Source organism: Crocuta crocuta, unplaced genomic scaffold, assembly GCF_008692635.1.
Source record: "Crocuta crocuta isolate KB4526 unplaced genomic scaffold, BGI_CrCroc_1.0 scaffold516, whole genome shotgun sequence".
NCBI classification, from domain to species: Eukaryota; Metazoa; Chordata; class Mammalia; order Carnivora; family Hyaenidae; genus Crocuta; species Crocuta crocuta.
In genome coordinates this window covers 2,640,862-2,659,532 of record NW_027529538.1, presented here as the reverse complement: position 1 = coordinate 2,659,532, position 18,671 = coordinate 2,640,862, and the positions used below count along the sequence as shown (strand labels likewise).

General features: G+C 38.7%; 1 protein-coding gene and 1 pseudogene across 6 annotated transcripts in view; one reads left to right on the top strand and one right to left on the bottom strand.

Annotated features, from left to right (window-relative positions):
- The window catches only part of SP140 (SP140 nuclear body protein), a 70,301-nt gene that overhangs the window by 7,910 nt on the left and 43,720 nt on the right, over positions 1-18,671 (bottom strand). For 5 of the 6 annotated variants that reach the window (XM_077761368.1, XM_077761371.1, XM_077761373.1 and 2 more), the window contains 6 exons: positions 9,885-9,950; positions 8,050-8,130; positions 4,915-4,989; positions 3,564-3,668; positions 1,363-1,505; positions 198-245 (listed from right to left, as the gene is read on the bottom strand). In XM_077761368.1, coding sequence (XP_077617494.1) covers positions 198-245; positions 1,363-1,505; positions 3,564-3,668; positions 4,915-4,989; positions 8,050-8,130; positions 9,885-9,950 — 518 coding nt within the window. The remainder of the gene's footprint in view (positions 1-197; positions 246-1,362; positions 1,506-3,563; positions 3,669-4,914; positions 4,990-8,049; positions 8,131-9,884; positions 9,951-18,671) is intronic. The other variant, XM_077761372.1, reaches the window with a different exon arrangement.
- Positions 13,792-14,771, top strand: LOC144229311 (large ribosomal subunit protein eL6 pseudogene; annotated as a pseudogene).

The window sequence follows — 18,671 nt, the reverse complement described above, 5'->3', positions numbered from 1 at the left end:
GCTCATGCTCTCTCTCTCTCTCAAAGTAAGTAAATAAACATTTTAAAAAGTAGCAACTCTGAAGTCACATGCTCAAAAAGAGGGAAGAAGAGTTGGAGGAAGCTTAATTATAATAACTCAACTGAAAACAATATATAATTGTACATAATAACATCCGTTATGTGATGAGAACTTATAAAAAGTGACATAATAATCACCTTTCTTTTCTTGAAAGATTTTCTTAGAGGATTATGTAGAAATCCTTTCTGAAAAACAAAAAGATCCTAGTATGTGGTTACATATGTTTCTGGATTGTGAGTCTGGCATTTTAGCCTTTTCCCATATATTTCTACCTGGGTGTCTGACAATCAACTCAAAGCCAGGGTGGCTAAATGACAAACCATCTCCCTCTCTTCACCTGTATTTCCAGAATTCAGTCAATGGTAGAATTTCAAGCAATGGAACTTTAGAACTTTTTTCTTTTCTCTTGTGCTTTCCCCCCAAGTTTTAAGAGGTTTTTCTTCACAATCTCTTTGACACCTCCCACTTCTTTTCCATTCCTGCCAATGCCACTCATGCTGAGTCCATTGACCAGAGAAATTCAATCAACACACACTTATCCCATGTGTACTGGGTATCAGACACTTTGGACAATCTTGGGAACACAAATATGGACAAATTTTAGAGGTGTCTAGAGAGAAAAAGGGAATACATGGAAAGATAAGCATAAAACAGTATAATAATGGTCTTACAAGTGGGCTCATGGAGCCCAGAGAGGGAAGACATTTGAGATGAGCATTGCAGGCTGAATAAAAGTTTCTTTGGGCTAAAAGACATGGAAATCATTTCAAGGCTCCATGGTTGTCTAAAATACTGTTTCAAATATGTCGTTTCACAGCTCAGAAGAATTCATTGATTTTTCACTGTCTATATTATGAGTTTAAATTCCTTGGGCTGATATTAAATCCATCCATAAAGAACTCTAATTGATGGATCATGCCTAATATACACAACCTGTCTACCCCAACCCACAGAGTTACTTCAGTTGCAATTCTGGTTTTCATGCCATTTTTTCTCTGCAGTAGCTTCTTTCCATTTGTATGACTGTACACTGTCTCCTTTCAGTGTATTACGTGAAGTTGTCTGCATGCACCTGAGTCACAGTAACCTCTCCCTCCTCCAAGCTTCAGCCTCTATCCAGGCAGAGCCCTCTTTCAGGCAGTGATGTGGCATTGTACAGAGGTTATGAATGTGGGTCATCTCTTGCTGGGTAAGTGGATAAACTCAGGGGTATCAGCTTTTTAGCTATAACTCAACAAAAACTTGGTGAGCAAATAATGACCATACAACATTGGAGTCAATCTGCTCCAGTCCCTGGAATACCTCCATCAGCCATCGTAGGGGCCTCCTACCACAGCGCACACTCAGCTTCCAGTTCTTTGATCTTGCGTAGCCTCCTCTGATTTCAAATTCCCTGGGGGTGAACCATTTTCCATCCTCACTCTGTATAGACCTCACCAAGGATCCTGTAAGACCAGGGTAAGTTGATTCTGAGCCCTCTTTGTCTTCAGAACTCAGATGATGGACTCCTACCACAATGCATCTGGAGCCACCCAAATTGGGCTCCAGATGTGTAGCAGGAGAGTCTAGTCTTCCTTTTCAGCCTTCAGACTCCCAAAATCTAGACTGTAAGTCCCCTCAAAGGAGATTTGCTGCCTTGGGGCAACATTTTTTTAAACCTCATGCAACAACAAGGTGATGATTACCATCAAAATCTACCTTTTAAAAGTATTTCAAAATCATCTACAAAGGAAAAGCAAGTGAACCTGAAGGGTGAGAGGATCTCAATTTGCTGGGGAAAGAGAACAGGCCAGAATCTCCAATGGCCCTTGGGTGCAATGTGGGGGCAAGAACCTCAAGTTGAGGCTGAGCTCAGAACGGCACCACTCAATATCTGTAGCCTTTATTACAACATTTTTTATCCAACGTAATGGCATTATTGAGCAGAGATTTTCCCATACTTAAAATCACAGATAGCTGATATTAAAAATAATTATGGGGGCACATAGGTGGCTCAGTTCATTGACTATCTGACTCTTGATCTTGGCTCAGGTCATGATCTCACAATTCATGGGTTTGAGCCCTACGCTGGGCTCTGCACTGATGGCACAGAGCCTGCTTGGATTTCTGTGTTTCTTTCTCTCTACCCCTCCCTCATTTGTATTCTCTCATAAACAAACAAATAAATAAATACATAAATAATAAAGTTAAAAAAATAATTGTGAAGTGTTAACCAGTGGAAAATTAAGCTATTCATAAAAGATAATCATATGCTAAACAGAATTTCTCAGCCATTAGAAAAACACACATCAAAACCACAATGAGAAACCACTTCACACCCACTGGGATAGTCGTAATAAAAAAAAAATCAGACAACAACAAATGTTGACGAGGAAGTAGAAAAATTGGGGCCCTCATACATTGCTGGTGGGAATATAAAATAGTGCAGTCACTGTGGAAAACATTTTGGTGTTTCCTTAATAAATTAAATATAGATTGAGCATATGAACCAGTGGTTGCACTCCAGGTCTATAAGCAAAAAATTGAAAACACTTGTTCACACAAAACTTTATATATTAATATTCAAAACAGCATTGGCCATAATAGCTAAAGAATGAAAACAACCCAAAGTGATGAATGAATGATGTATACAGTGTATTCATACCATGAAATATATTATCTGGCAAAAAAAATAATAAAGCACTAATACATGCTATTACATGGATGAACCTTGAAAACATCATGCTAAAGTGAAAGAGCCCAGCCATAAAAGTATTCCTATTAAATAATTCCATTTATATGAAATACCTAGAATAGGCCAAATTATTAAGCAGAAAATAGATCAGTGACTGCTTAGGGCTTGGCAGTGGGATTAGCTGGGAATGCTTACTGACTGCAAATAGACATGGTGTTTGCTTTAAGTGGGAGACAGATACAAATGTTCTGAGATTAGGTTGTGGTGATGGCTGAACAATCCTGGGAAAACGCAAACAAAATTCAATGCTAAATTCTATACTCTGAGTGGGAAACTGAATGATATGGGACTATGTCTCAGTGAAGCTATTTAAATATTTTAAACCAATTACATAAATTAATTCCTCATAGCTATACTGTGAGGTAGGTTTTTAATTATTATCTCCTTTTTTAGATGAGGAAAAAAAACCTTACTTCAAGCTCAGAAAGGTCTCTACTCTCTACTCTACATCTCCTGGCATAGGTGTGGGTGAGTTCACACTTCCAATTCTAAATTCTGTACTCTTCCCACCATATCAACACCCTGCCCTGGTGGTGATCATCCAGAAGGGAGAGAGGATATGAAGGTAGAGGTTGAGGGCTTCTTCCTTTTTAATTCTGATTTGCTTCTTTTTGGTTCCTTGGGCATCCCCATGGACATTTCCATGTGGGAGTGATTTCTGAAGGTATAAACATAGCAACTTAGGGATCCCTTCCTCCTTCCCTGGAGCCAAACTGCAGCCTCAATCCCTTGACTGTTATGTAATTGACACAGTACACCTGGAACTCACCTTGTTTCAGTTTCTTCTTATATAACATCCCCTTCACCTCACCACAGGTCACAGGAAGTACTTGAGAGTGAAAATCCACGCTACAATCTGTGTGATTTCTTGACCCTGAAAGAGAAGATTTCTTCACTCTGCCACATTGTGCAAGTGCACATGCACCTCTCCAACCTTGTTGATTTTGTCCCTATAAAGATATAGAGGTGCTTGGGGAAGTCTATTCCACAAATGTGTGGAGTCAAAGTCTTTCTTCTAAGTGACATTTTTGATACATAATGACAGAATGCCTACCTCTATCCTACCCCTCAAATCCCCTCAAATACAAAACAGAATGCTCTTTCAGAGAAATCAAGCTTCAGGAAAACTGCCTTACTCCCAATCATTTCAGCCTTGCTGGTTCTTCTATGACAATGAAACACACAACAGCTGCCATGTTCTGAAGGGAGCTGTCCAGCCACACTATTTCACTGCATTTAGGTAGCTGGAGACAAAGTGGGAGACTATACTTACGTCTTCTTGATTGAGATTTAACTGAGCAGACAGAGGGTAATAAATGACAGGCTAACCTAATGGAGATGATGTCTGCCTTCTAGTCTTGTTCTCTGCTTTGCTTCATTTCTCTCTCAAATCAGCTTTCTCTATAGCTACAAGAGGAGCTCAGAGAACTCTAGATTACTCTGTACACTGCATGAGGAAAGGCAGTTGGAGACCTGACTCCACCAAATCAGTGGTGAAAGGTCTTCAAATGAGCTAACTCAAGGAGGATGTGTAGCTGATGCTGTCCTTCCAGCCAACGTTTTAGAACCAAGAAGGGAGGTGGGGAGCTGTCCATGGTCCAGTTTTGAGCCAGGCAGACTAACAGAATTGCAATGAATTGAGGAGGCTGGCCTAATTCACTCTGCTTTACAGATGAAGAAACTGAGACAAAAGATATCAAGTGATTGGCCCAAGCCCACACAATCAAAAGGAGAGAAAGACACAAGCTACTACTGACCACTACTCCAGGCCACCTGTGGTATGCAATCTGTGACTCTTGATGTAGCAAGAGAAGAAACAGCTAAATAATTTGTGGGTTATATGGCAACAGACAGTTTCCAGCTTGAACATTGTCAGTTCAGTGGAGACAGCATTCTTGCAGTGGCCTCTGGACCCGCAAGGTCTGGTCACCAAGTTACTTGTTTGTGGGATTATCTTCTTTTTCTCCCTGACATAGTTTGAAAATGACTCAAATTGTATACACCTCTCAACAGCTACTAAAGCTGCAAAAACAATTAGGGAAGTGGATTTATTACTAAAATCACAGAGCACAGGAAATCAGCTGTTTAGTTACTGAAGTTATTTTCCTTTTCTTCTTTACCTTTTGACCGGACTTTTTTCTGTGGGGCTTTGTCACTATGAGTTGAGTAAACAGGAGGTCTGCCTCTCTTTTTCCCTGAGAAAATAGAAACATATAATCACTGCATGTACTAGTGCTTTCCAAAATTTCCATTTGAATATAACTTCCCCAAAGCCTATTTAATGGATAAAGAAAAATATACAATCCCTAGTTTTAAGATACCATGAATTAGATATCTCATCTTATGTTCACCTTATATTTTATTTGTCATATCCCATGTTAGTAAAACAAACAGTGGAATCAGCATTTCATTTATATCTCAAGAAGCTACGTGTTAAGTGCTTAATAGATACCAATTGTACATCTACTAATTGACTTAGTCTTTTCAACAAACATATGAAATCAAGATGGTGATCATTGCCATTAAAGAAACTAAACTATTCAGAGAAAGTTGAGACAAAAAATCACAAAATTAAGTGAAGGCATTTCAGGTTTCTTCTTGTGGAGAAATAGAAATGGAAGTTCTGTGATGGACAGTCTACAGTAAGCTTCACAGGTGAGACTCATGTTACACATCACCTTGAATGAAGTCATTTAAAAGGCTCTGTCCATCTTGGTTTTGACAAAGATATTAGAATCTAAGAAACTAACCAGAAGAAGGCTATCCTAAGAAGAATGGGTAGAATTGAGTCTTCTAAAATCTTAATTTCAAATACTTATTAAGGATTGACCTGGCAGATGTTGCAGCAAGAAATGTTCTTCCTTTTGCAAGTTTTGGCTGTGGATATGCATCTCAGTGTTTTCTATCATTCAAATGTGGTTTATTTTCTCAGGCAGGAAGATAAATTCCTTTTTTCCTCTCTGTGTTCCATGCCCTACCACCTGGTGGTACTGTGTGGGGTTATTTAGACCCCATAAGGAAATATTTTCTAACTGCTGTAAAATGTCCTAACTGCTGTAAAATGTCAGCAGGTTACAAGCATATTAGACCAGTAAAGTTAAAAAAAATCTTTCTTTCAATAAAATCTAAAACAGACCAATTGCTTGCTAAGTAATTCCACTTTCTGGTCTTTAGCCTAAACAACTACTGAGAGGGTTTTCATCTCTTCAAGACCAAAATGGCCCCATGTACAAATATTGATAATTAGACCTTATCACAACATCAAAAAAGCTACGGACTTGCAAGTTGTCACTCTGTTATAGTTTAACCAAGATACCAGCAGTTCAAATGAGGGCTCTACAAAGATCTATGAATTCAATCTATAAGAATCTTCTATAAGAAGGTGGAAGACTTGGGTATTATTAGCAATGGGTTAAGGAGAACTACTAAAAAGGTAGAAATATGGTTCTCAAAAAGGCAGATTAATCTTTTTACCCCCTCTTGCTTCCTTTTTTCCAGAAAGTGGGGTCACCAGGTCATAGAAGGTCATCCACCCAGATATGGTTCTCTAAGGGGCCCTCCTTGCCTCCTCTCTACCCAAGATACCTAAGTGGTTATGGACTCTGTGCTGCTCTCCCTCATCCCTTTTCTGAAGGTCCATATTCACAGCCCAGTGAGAAGAGATCCAGGCATCTTATTCTTGTCTTTCTACCTGCCAGTCAGGCTTGACACTAAAGCTCTAAACACAGCCTTGGATAATCCAACAAATAAGAGTTCTTTCTTGTTCTCTATCTGTCTCTCCCTGGTTACACCTTTCCAGGAACTAGTAGCTATGTTAGATTTCCCTTTCAACAAACTTGTAAGGCCTAATACTTTTAGGGAAAAAAAGGAAATATACTGAAGTCCATTCTAGTCTGTGGAGTTTTTGGCGTAAGGAGATTTGGATCTTAAAACCAACTACTTCATAATACAGCACTGTTGTGTTTTACTTTGAAAACACACTGACGAAGCAAGACAGGATTTAACTATTTTTTGTGTTCCCAGGGTGTAATATCCATTTAATAATAAAATCCCCCACCACAAACTCTAATATGGCAGTCAGAATATAATTTAAGGTTATTTTTTAATTGTTATGCTTGGTATTAATTAATCTCTAGTAGTAAGTGTGACAGAATTTAAAATTCTTTCTTATTTTCCCAACGTTTTAGTAGAAGTCTCAATAGCTGGGAACAATTCACTAAGTGCTAAGAAGGGTAACTAATTGTCCCAGTCTACCCAGAACTAAGAGTTATCCAGGATACAGGATTTCCAGTGGCAAAACTGGGACTATCCTGGGGTGAGTGGGTCACCATAGTTTCAAGCAATTCACATTGGAAGGCAATGCACCAAACCACCTATGTGACCATACAAAGTATTGGCGGAACAGATTATCCCAGCTCTAGCTCCTCCTTCACATCCAGGCTGCAGAAGAATGCCTACGTTTCTCTCCAAAGAAGTCAAGCAGTGGTGCCAGACCACACTGAGAAGCTGATGAAAGAATCTTGTGGAGGAAAGAGCTAGTGACTGTGTACTCTGCATTTCCAATGTTATCTCAGAGCTGCCTCTGTCACATGAGACACTTCCATATTATTATCTCGCCTCTCTCATCCATGCCCCCTAATCCTGGAAGGGCCCAAACCAACAGCTCTTGAGTGGGGGCTGAGCCAAGAGATAACGTGAGAAAAATCTGATCATGCCACCTCTGCCTTGCAGGTGCCCCAGACCAATGATTGCTCAGGTTGAAGGAGGGGAAGTACTTTGAAATGGAGAAAATATTGAAGTTTTAATGTAGCCCAGAAAGGACTCTCAACTACTGGAAACAGATTTCACTTGTGACAAGGAAAAAAAACACTATCAGGCACGCCCAAGACAAGAAAAACTCATCCAGAACGTAGACTTGAAAGAGCAATGAGAAAATAAACTTGCTTTCTAATTTGTAATTTACTAAGTCTGGCCATTTTAATAAGCCAATGATGTAAGGTAAAGATATTTTCATGAAAAGCAGATAAAACTCAAGGAAAGGATTTTAGGTCCGGGGCAAATAAAAACTATAATATAAATGCAAACAATTTATAACCTTGGCTCCAAATGGGTTTGCTTTCTAGATTTTGTAGCTCTCAAATTGACTGGTAACTTTGGCTAGTAAAAAATTAAGGAGAATATATGTTCCTCAAAACCTTAGAAAAATTTGTATTGACCCATGGGACCAAGTGTAAATGGTACAAACTGTATCTTACGCTTAATCTTGGCAGGTTCTTGCATATGCAGTTTTCTCTTTTTCCCACTGGAGGCCAACTGGTCAGTAGTGTTGCTGCTATCTAGGGGATAAGCAAGGGAAGATACAGAGTTGGACAAAACAGCAGTTGACATGAGAGACCAAAAGCAAGTGAGTGAACACCAGATTTAATTCTGAACCCCCTTTCACTATTCACTCAGACAAGAAAGCATGTTAATGGTAAGGGATCTCAAAGAGAAGTACATGCCCCACTTTTAGTAGGGAAGACTTTTAAATTACATAAAGAATCCATTGTACTCTGGAAAGAAATGGTTTAGATTATATATATATACACAGAGACCTAAATGAAAATGTTATAATAATTAAATCCAAAAATTTGGCATTTTGAAAGTAAGGGTTCTAACATGGATGCAACCACTTTTTTTTCTTTCCAAACAAAATTGTACACATTCACCAACAGGGAAGCCATATAAATTGACAAGAACGTAAAATATACAGATTGGTGAAAATTAACAACTTTTAATTAGACTCTGAAATCTTACTATGTGGATCTGGTTCAAAATTGGTAATCATATGGAAAATGGGGTCTTAGTCTCATTGTCTAGAAGAAAAGAGTTCTTTAAACCACTATTGAAATAAACAAGATTTCAGGGGTCCAAATAGAAGTAGTACATATAGGGGCACCTGGGTGACTCAGTCAGTTGGGTGTCTGACCCTTGGTTTCATTTTGAGTCATGATCCTGGGGTTGTGGGATCGAGCCCTGCATTGGACTTCATGTTGAGCATAGAACCTGCTTAGGATTCGCTCTCTCTCTCTTTCTCTCTCTCTCTTCCTCCCTCCTGCCTCCCCCACTCCCATACACGCTGTCTTTCTCTTAAATAAAAATAAAATAAAATTTAAAAAGAAGTATTACATATGTACTACTGGAAAGTTAGAAAATAAAAATTGTATGAAACATCACCATCCTAGAGAGAGCCATAATTAACTTATTCAACATACTTCCTTAAGCTTTTGTCTTTGTATATTTTACTACTTATTTGTTTTTAAATGTTCATTTATTTATTTTGAGAGAGAGAGAGAGAGCATGTGTGCCCATGTGTGCACATGAGCAGGGAAATGGCAGAAAGGGAGAGAGAATCTCAAACCATGGCTTGGTTTGATCTCACAAACCATGAAATCATGATCTGAACTGAAATCAAGAGCTGGATGCTTAACTGACAGAGCCACCAAGGCTGCCACTTTACTACTTAAATAATCTTTTTTCATTACAAAATTAGAACGTGTTTAATATTTGCAATGTACACACCTGCATTTAAAAAACACAAATAAAAATATAAATATCACATATATTCCAATGACCATATACAACTGCCACGTATATTCTTATTGGTTCACATCTACTGATTTATCCCTATATCTATATCGATGCCTCTCTCCATATAGGTAGATAAATATGTGCAAATAAGAATTCATAGATACCTAAAAACACATTTGTGTAATTACATGTTTTTGTTACATACATATGCACACACACTTACACAGTCTGCTTTTGCATTTAGCTTTCTGTGGGACATCTTAGCAAATTAATAACAATTTCTTGGCCAAGCAGAGAAGCCACATGTTGAGGATGGCAGTGTCTCCCTGAATCATTTAGCTCTGGGTGATTACACGTAAGAGAACTAAACCAGTTTGTGGAAGCCACTGTGTTCAGGCCTCTCTGTAACAGTGGCTTAATTTATGTCCTAATTATGCCACCGCTAGGAAGCAATCAGAGCCCTCAGGAGCCGCAGTCCTGCAGGGAGACCATAAACAGGACCTTACACTCATGTGCTTACCTTTTGGGGGTATGTTTCTCTGCAATTTCCTTTTATGTCTTGTCCAGCAATGACCTTTCTTTTTTCCTTCGAACAAAAGAGAATAAAGTTAATCATTCCGAGCTGTAAATATAATTCTCAAAGCCATAGATGTTGGTAGTTTTCAGGTACTTTTTCAGGCCACCAGAACAGGGCAAAATTCTTTTTTTTTCAAATGTTTTATTTATTTGTAGGAGAGAGAGAGAGACAGCGTGAGCAGGGGAGGGTCAGAGAGAGAGGGAGTGACAGACTCCGAAACAGCCTCCAGGCTCTGAGCTGGCAGTCAGCACAGAGCCCGACGCGGGGCTCGAACCCACGAACCGCGAGATCATGACCTAAGCGAAAGTCGGAGGCTTAACTGACTAAGCCACCCAGGCACCCCCAAAATTCTTAACTATGAGCGCAGCAGTGTAAGGTTGACTACAGAGTTAATGCTTTATTCTGCACGGACTTGGGAGACTATAGGAGATGATCTTCCTTTGAAAATTGAAAAAAAAAAACCCCACTAAAATTGCTTTCGCCTGAATGATAATTGTTGCAGGTATATATTAACATGTTTCCTCTTCAAGTGTCTTCCCTGTACCTTCAAATGTGCAATAAGGAGTCACAGTCCTCACAGCTGGATGGTGTCACGGATAATCTGCCATATGAGGGGTTGGGAGGTGTTCTCAGCTTTGAAGTGGAGACTTAAGCAGTCTCTGTACTTGCAGTTGTGACCCAAATCCTCCCACTTACTTGCCCTCTAAGGCCTGAAGTTCCGGGAGGATGTAAAGAAACCACAGCGGATTGTGTACTGTGTTTTGCATTCTTGTGAATGATGTGAAAACACAGACACATGAGACGACCATTGACGCTGGGTAAACAGAGCTTGTACCTTGTTACTATTGTGAAATAGTAATAGTCAGCAACTAGATTTTTACTGCCGTACGTTCCTCATCTCTTCCTGTCCTCATCTCTGACTGTACATCCCTCATCTCTTCCTGTCCATGCACTTCTGGAAGGTTCTTTGGTCATGGAAGGCGGCTGTCCCCAGAAGGGATCAGCTTCATTCCTGCATCATGACTGGGATAAAAGCAGTGGGGGATTAATGGTGTTTGATAGACCAGTTCTGAAAACTCAGGATTCTGTACAGTCATTCCTGTTCCTGGAGATGATGCCTCATTGTCTCCCTTACCAGCCTGAAGGGCACAGCCTTCAGAGAGCCTATGGGGTTCAGATTTAATTCTGATTACATTTTATGAAAATGCTTTCACTCCACTTATATCTGACCCCTGGATAAACGGTCTGAGTGGGAATAGGAGATAATTTGGAAAGGAAGAAATTCCAGCCACCTGAATGGTACACCCAGGTTTTGTGGCAGTAAAGGAAGAGCAAAAATCCAGGCATCTGAAGAGGGAACCTGGTAAACCCTAGTAGGTATGGAGGAAGGAGGAACATTAATGACATCTGCCTTGCAGAACTGTCCCAAATCCTGCTTCCAGAGAGAAACCACACTGGTACACGTCTCTTACCACAGAGATACTGAGTCTACCATTCTGCATCAGACACAAGAAAACAGAGACAGGCCCCAGCGTCTGCACGTCCCATGCAAGAACCCTCTGGCATCATCCCTACCCCTACTCTCAGTCACTGGGGAAAGGAGACAGAGGCCACTTGGTTGGCAAAGAGGACAGGTTAGATGGACTGTCCTCAGGAAGTTTCCCTCTCAACCCCACTCCCAAATCAACAACTCAATGCATCAAATAAAACTGAGAAGGCTAAGATTTGCAGCTGGCCGGGGGCCCACGTTGGAGGCACTGTCTATCTTCTCCTGGCGGATATATGTTCCCCAACAACTGTAACCCCTTCCCTTTCAGGGCCACTATGTGTGTCCATGGGATTGCACTTCTTACGTGAAAGCCAAGCATTCACTTGCCTCCTTATGCAAACATGGTAAATTATAGCTTAGGCTCGTCATTAGAGATCTAACTCATTTATGCTTTATAAACTTTGTTAAATATTTATGCTTTATGACATTTGTTGAATATAAATTTGTTAAAAAAACAAATTGAATGGATTTGGTCCTAGCCCGCACTGGTCAGATTAATCAAAATGGCTGACGGAGTGGTGTCTTGTTGGGGAAATTTGCCAGAATCTTCCATGTGAAGTGAATTTGTTGGGAGGCAGTTTTCCTTGGCATTTCCACAGGCCTCAAACTGCCTGTGCAAGGATGTTTGAATAACAAACAGCCTTGGAAGCCAGGGGTAAGTAACCTTCTGGGTCAGAGAGCTGATTTGTTTACTGACGTGTATAAAATAAAGAATGTCTCCCTCCTTAGAAAGTCTCCCCCTTCTCCCCAGAGGAGGTTTGCTTGAGTTTCAGCTAATAAGATAATGTCTCCCTCAGGGATAAGGCTTGAGCATGTTTGTTAGCAGCTCCCTTCTAAGACTGGTGTTCCTGAAGTGTGGTTTTCCTTAGCTTGAGCATAGCTTGTGTGTGCCCTATCACCCCCACATGGGTTTGCAGGGAAAAGAAGAATTAATGCACCTATCCCATTTCCCAGAAATTTCATTCCTAGGTATTTATGCAAGAGATCTGAAGGCGTGAGGCCCAGAAAGACTTCTACAAGAATATTCACTGTAGCTTTTTCATATGAGCAAAAACAGGAAGCACTTGCAGTGTCCACCAACAGAAGAACGTACACACAAAGTTTGGTATATTCATATAATGTGCAAAACTTTGCAATAAAAAGGAACAAAATGCTGATATATTTAACAATGTGGATAAATCTTAAAAATATTATGGCTAGTAAAAGAAACCTTACACCAAATGAGAGCATGCTCTAAAGGCTCACTTATTGAAAGTTTTAAAACAAACCAAATTAACTTACAATGAAAAAATAAGAAAAATGGTTCCCTCTGTTGGGTGAAAGGTAAGCATGTACCATAGGGCATAATAGTTCTTTCCAGGGGGAATGTCATGTTCTACATCTTGGTAAGGATTTGTATTATACAAGGGAAGGCATTTACCAGAACTTATCAAATGATACCCTTAATATTTGTGCATTTCAATATAAAGATTATCTCAAAAGGAAAAGAAAAAAGAACTGAAAGCAAATATTGAATTCTAGTTACTGATATGCATGCTGAAGTATTTAGGACATGTACTGATGTCTGCAACTTTGAGATGTTTCATATTTATTTTTTTTTATGTTTTATTTGTTTCTGAGAGAGCGAGAGACAGCATGAGCAGGGGAGGGTCAGAGAGAGAGGGAAACACAGAATCTGAAACAGGCTCCAGGCTCTGAGCTGGCTGTCAGCACAGAGCCCGACGCGGGGCTCAAACCCACAAACCGTGAGATCATGACCTGAGCTGAAGTCGGACACCCAACCAACTGAGCCACCCAGGCGCCCCAGAAATGTTTCATATTTAAAGATGAGCTAGTAGAGTGGATGAACAGACAAATGAATAGATGGACAAAAATGCGATAAAGTAAGAATGGGTATAAAGTTAATTATGAATTTATGTAAAACTATATTGGTGTTTGTTTTCCCAAGTTTTCTGTACTTTCAAGCTTTCCATGATTCAATCATGGTGACCAGGGCTTTTTGAAAGAAAAGTAAGATTATTTACCAAGAAATGACACAGTAAAAGAATTTTCATCAGCCACACAATAATTTGAGAAGACAGGGCAGTAACCACTTCGCTGTACTGAGGAGAAATAAATGTCAACCTAGAATTTTTAACCTTGCTAAAAAAAATTCTATCAAGGCAAATTTGCAAATATAACACTTGGAGAGTCTGCTACTTGGAGACTATTCACTAAAAGAACCAAAAGATTTAAATCAGCTGAACAAAAGTGAAAGAAAACAAACAAACAAAAAGAGTGAGTTCTTTCCCATCCTGCAAGATGGCAGATGGAAAATCTGCGAAGCCAGATGCTAAGAAAAGCCAAGAAGGCTGATGCTGGTGGCAAGGATAAGAAAGGCAACCTCAAGGCTAAAATGCCACAGGGGAAGCCCCACTGCAGCTGAAACCCTGTCCTAGTCAGAGACATTGGCAGATATTCCCCATCGACTATGTTTTCTAGAAAGGCCACATACAATAGGAAGTATTCAGCAGCTATATTCAGAATTGAAAAGAAAAAGAAGGTTCTTGCTGCTGTCACAAAACCAGTTGGTGATGACAAGAATTGGTGGTATTCTAGTGCTTAAACGTGGCAAAATGCCTAGGTATCATCCTACTGAAGACATGTCTAGAAAGCTGTTGAGTCACGGCAAAAAGCCTTTCAGCAGCACGTGAGGAAACTACGAGCCAGCATCACTTCTGGGACGATTTTGACTATCCTCACTGGACTCTATTGAGGCAAATGAGTAGCATTTGCTATTTGTGACCGGCCCTCTGGCCCTCAATAGAGTTCCTCTGCATAGAACACACCAGAAATGTGTCATTACCATCTCCACCAAAATTTATTATCAGTAGTGTGAAAATCCCCAAACATCTCGAATCTTACTTCAAGAAGAAACAGCTGCATAAACCCAGACATCAGGAAAAGGAGATCTTCAACACAGAGAAGGAGAAATATGAGATTACAGCGCAACACAAGGTTGATTAGAAAGGTGTGGACTTGGCCGCAGCAACTTCTTACTTGACACATCCCCAAAAGCAAGGGAATCAAGAGCAAAAATAAACTGTTGGGACCTCATCAAGATTAAAAGCTTCTGCACAGCCAAGGAAACAACCCAGAAAATTAATANGTGGACTTGGAATTTCTGCCAAAAAATCCAAACTGTCCCAAAGCTTCAGGGCCATCCCCGCTCTGTGTTTTCTCTCACAAGTGGGAGTTTATCTTCACAATTTGGTGTTCTAAATTTCTTAAAAAGAAGCTAAGTAAATAACTGATCTATTAAAAAAGAGAGAAAGAAAAGAAACAAGGGTAAACCATAAAATGTTAAAATATTTTTAATTTAAGTAAACATCAGCTGCACACATGATAATAGTTTCAACATTTGTAATTAAAGAAAGTTAAGAATAAAACATTACACAACAGTGGCTACATGGTGATGGAATGCTGAGTATGTAGTAAATCCACATGCCCAGGTCCTTGTCATTGTTTGGGATTGAGGCATGGTAAAGAGATCAGAGAAATTTCATCTCAAATTTCCAAAACAGTGGAGGAAAATGGGGGAATATAGAATTCAATCTCAATCCATCAGAAAGCAGGAAATGAACATAAAAACACAGAGAAAGAATGATCAATACTAATATAGAAGATGTAAATCCACATATACCGGGAATTCACAATAAATGCAAGTAAAACTGAACTGTTAAAAGATTAGGATTATCAGAGAAGACTACAAAAAGCTAAGTGCTGTTATAAGAGACATAAAACACAGCTATATGAGAGGACTTAATGAAAATGGAATAAAAAATATTCAAAAAATCAAAATATTAAAAGTTCAGGTAACAATATTAGCATCCCAAGAAAGAGATTTTAAGGCAAAAAGTATTAAGATAAAGAAGAACTGTGTATAATAAAAATAATCCACTGAGTTATAACAGTCATGAATAGCCTCAAAGTATTTAAAGCAAAACAACAGAATAAGGAGGAATTGGAAAATACACAATCATGTGGAAGAACTGAACACATCTCTGTGCAAACCCAATGGAACAAATACAGCCTAATTTAGGAGATTTAGACCATAAAGTTGTGCTTGATAAAAATGTGTCTGGGGTGGGGCTAGAGCCCAAGAAACAGTTCAACATATACTCTTTTAAAGTGGCGTAGACCACTTACAAATACCATACATTACAGTGCAAAGGAAATTTCAACAAATTTTAAAGAACTGATGAGGTCATTTGTTCAGATTGCATTCCAGATATGCATCTTCTATTCCTGTTTAACTCACAGAACACCGGCACTGTTGTAGTTGTCAATGTTTCTGTACAAAATACCCTAGTTTGTAACCTCCCTTAAAAGTGCTCACTGTCACCAGTTAAGATTGGATCAATTAGGTAAGGGCAGAATGTTGTCTGGGAGGAGGGGAACTCTAGGAAAACTTCTCACAAAAGAGATAGACCTCTGGGGGAAGATGTTTTTTGTTCTTCACCCTTTTCTCTCTGTTGGCCTAATACATAGATACATGACTGGAGCTCGGTAGGCACTTTGGACAGTGACGTTAACTCTGAGAGTAGCTGAACTAAAAGACAGAAAGAGTTTCAAAGTGAAGGGCCTAAAGGAGCCAAAACAAATTTGAAAAAAGAAAACAAAATGGAGGGTCTTACACTACCAGATTTAAGGACTTATTATAAAGCTATAGTAATCAAGATGGTGTAGTACTGGCGAAAATATAGACATATAGATAAACAGAAAAGGAAGTCCAAAGATACACCCACACACAGATGGACAACTGACATCCAACAAGGGTGCCAAGGTACTTAATTCATTGATTCAATGCACAAATGGTCCGGAACAACTGGATATGTGAATGCCAAAAGAAAGAATCAATCATTACCTCACACCATATGCAAAAATTAACTCAAACTGGATCACAGACTTAAATGTAAGAGCTACAACCATAAAAGTTCTTGAAGAAAATATGGTATCTTGAGCAAAGATTTCCTAAATAGAACTGAAATGTCTCAGATGATTAAAAAAAAAATACTGTTAGACTTCAATATAAATTTTGCTTTTTGACACTGCTAAGAAAATAAAAAGAGAAACTGCAGAGAGTAGGGCATACAACCAGTAAAAGACCTGTATCCAGAATATATTAATAACTTTATGACTAGAAAATAGACAACCCAATTAAATATGGGTAAGAGATTTGAATAGGCACTTCATCAAATGAGATCTATAGTGACAAATAAACACATAAAAAAGATGCTCAGCACCATTACTCATTAAGAAAATGCAAATTAAAACCATGAATTACCATTATTCACCTATAAGGATGGCTGAAATTAAAATTAGCAGGGCACCTGAGTGGCTCAGTTGGGTAAGTATCTGACTCTTGATTTGGGCTCAGGTCATGATCTCACAGTTTGTGAGTTCAAGCCCTGCATCCAGCTCTGTGCTGACAGTGCAGAGCCTGCTTAGGATTCTCTCTCTCCCTCTTCCTCTGCCCCTCCTCTGCTCTCACTTTCTCTATCTCTCTCAAAATAAGTAAATAAACTTAAAAAAATTAAATTAAATTAAGATTAGCAATACCAAGTGTTGGTGAATATGTGGAGTAATAGGAACTTTCATACCTTGTTGGTGGGAATATAAAAGAATACAACATAAAAATTAGTTTGGCAGATCCTGAAAATGTTGAACACATACATATGTTCAGATGAGCTGGTAGTATCACTCCTACATATTTACTTAAGAAAAGTTAAGTCATATGTCCACACAAATATTTGTATGCACATGTTTCTAGAAGCTTTATTTGTAATAGCCCAAAACTGGAAACAGCTCAACATCTATCAAGTGGTGAGTAGACAGTCTGTGGTATATTCATGTAATGGAATACTTCTCAGTGGTAACAATGGAGTAACTACTGACAAACACACTAACAAGGATGTGTCTCAAAAGTTTCAGGCTAAATGAAAGGGCCACACATTAAAAAACTATATACTATATGAATTAATTTATATGAAATCCCAGAAAAGAGAATGCAATAGTGGCATAAATAGGTCAGCTGTTGTCATGTGCTAGAGGGTAAGAAAAGGGACACAAGTTTACTGGATGATGGAAATATTCCAGGTGATGATCGTGGTGGCAATACATGACTGAACACATTTGTTAAAACTCACCCAGTCATACAACAACAGTGATGAATGCTATTGTATGAAATTATACCACAATAAAGCTGATAAGAAAAGTAAAAATGTGTAAGGCCTACAGAAAGAAAACTAAAACATTGAAGAACATAAAAGGTGATCTGAATAAATATGTGGTTCGTGGTTCCTCAATTCTACCCAAATTAATCTCCAAGTTCAATGTAATTTCCATTAAGGCCTCAATGGAAATGGGGAAGCATTGGGGAAAATTTTTGACTAATTCTAAAACTAGTCCACAATGAGCAAGCCAGGATTATTGAACTTCTGAAATTTCTTTCTTTTCCGATGCTCTTCCCTACATTTTTTTTTTTACTTTTTTCCTTGCAAAAGAAAATATAATGAGTAGGAAGAGCAAAATGTACTTGAAAGCTTTGTAATTGAACCAATTTGCTACTGCACTAGAAATAAACAGACCAGTGATTCAGAGTGCAGGCACAGATCCATGAATACAGGGGAAGACACATAAAAAGGGCATTTCAAATCATGAAGAAAAAAAGAGTTGGGGTTATTTCCTGTAATTACCCTCTCACATCACATACAAAAAGGTGAATTATATATTTAAATATTAAAAAGTATTAAGTACTTCAAATAGTTTGGAAGCAAATATAAACTTTTTAAAATCTTGAGGTGGGAAATACCTTTATAAATTTTAATAACCTAGAAACCATAAAGGAAAAGTCTGATAGATTTCACTACATAAAAATCTCCCACTTCCTTAGCATACTGCAAACCAAGAAGAATAGCATCAAAGAAAACAAAATAATAACATAGATTGGCAAAGTTTAATATATATTAATATTCCGATGCTTGTTCTGCATGGCTAAGAAATTTATTATCTTACAGTTCTGAAGGTCAGAAATCTGACACAAGTCTCATTGTGCTAAAATCAAGGTGTCTACAGGGCTTTGTTCCTTACTGAACAAAGACTATAGGAGATAACCCATCTCTTCACCTTTTCCAGCTTCT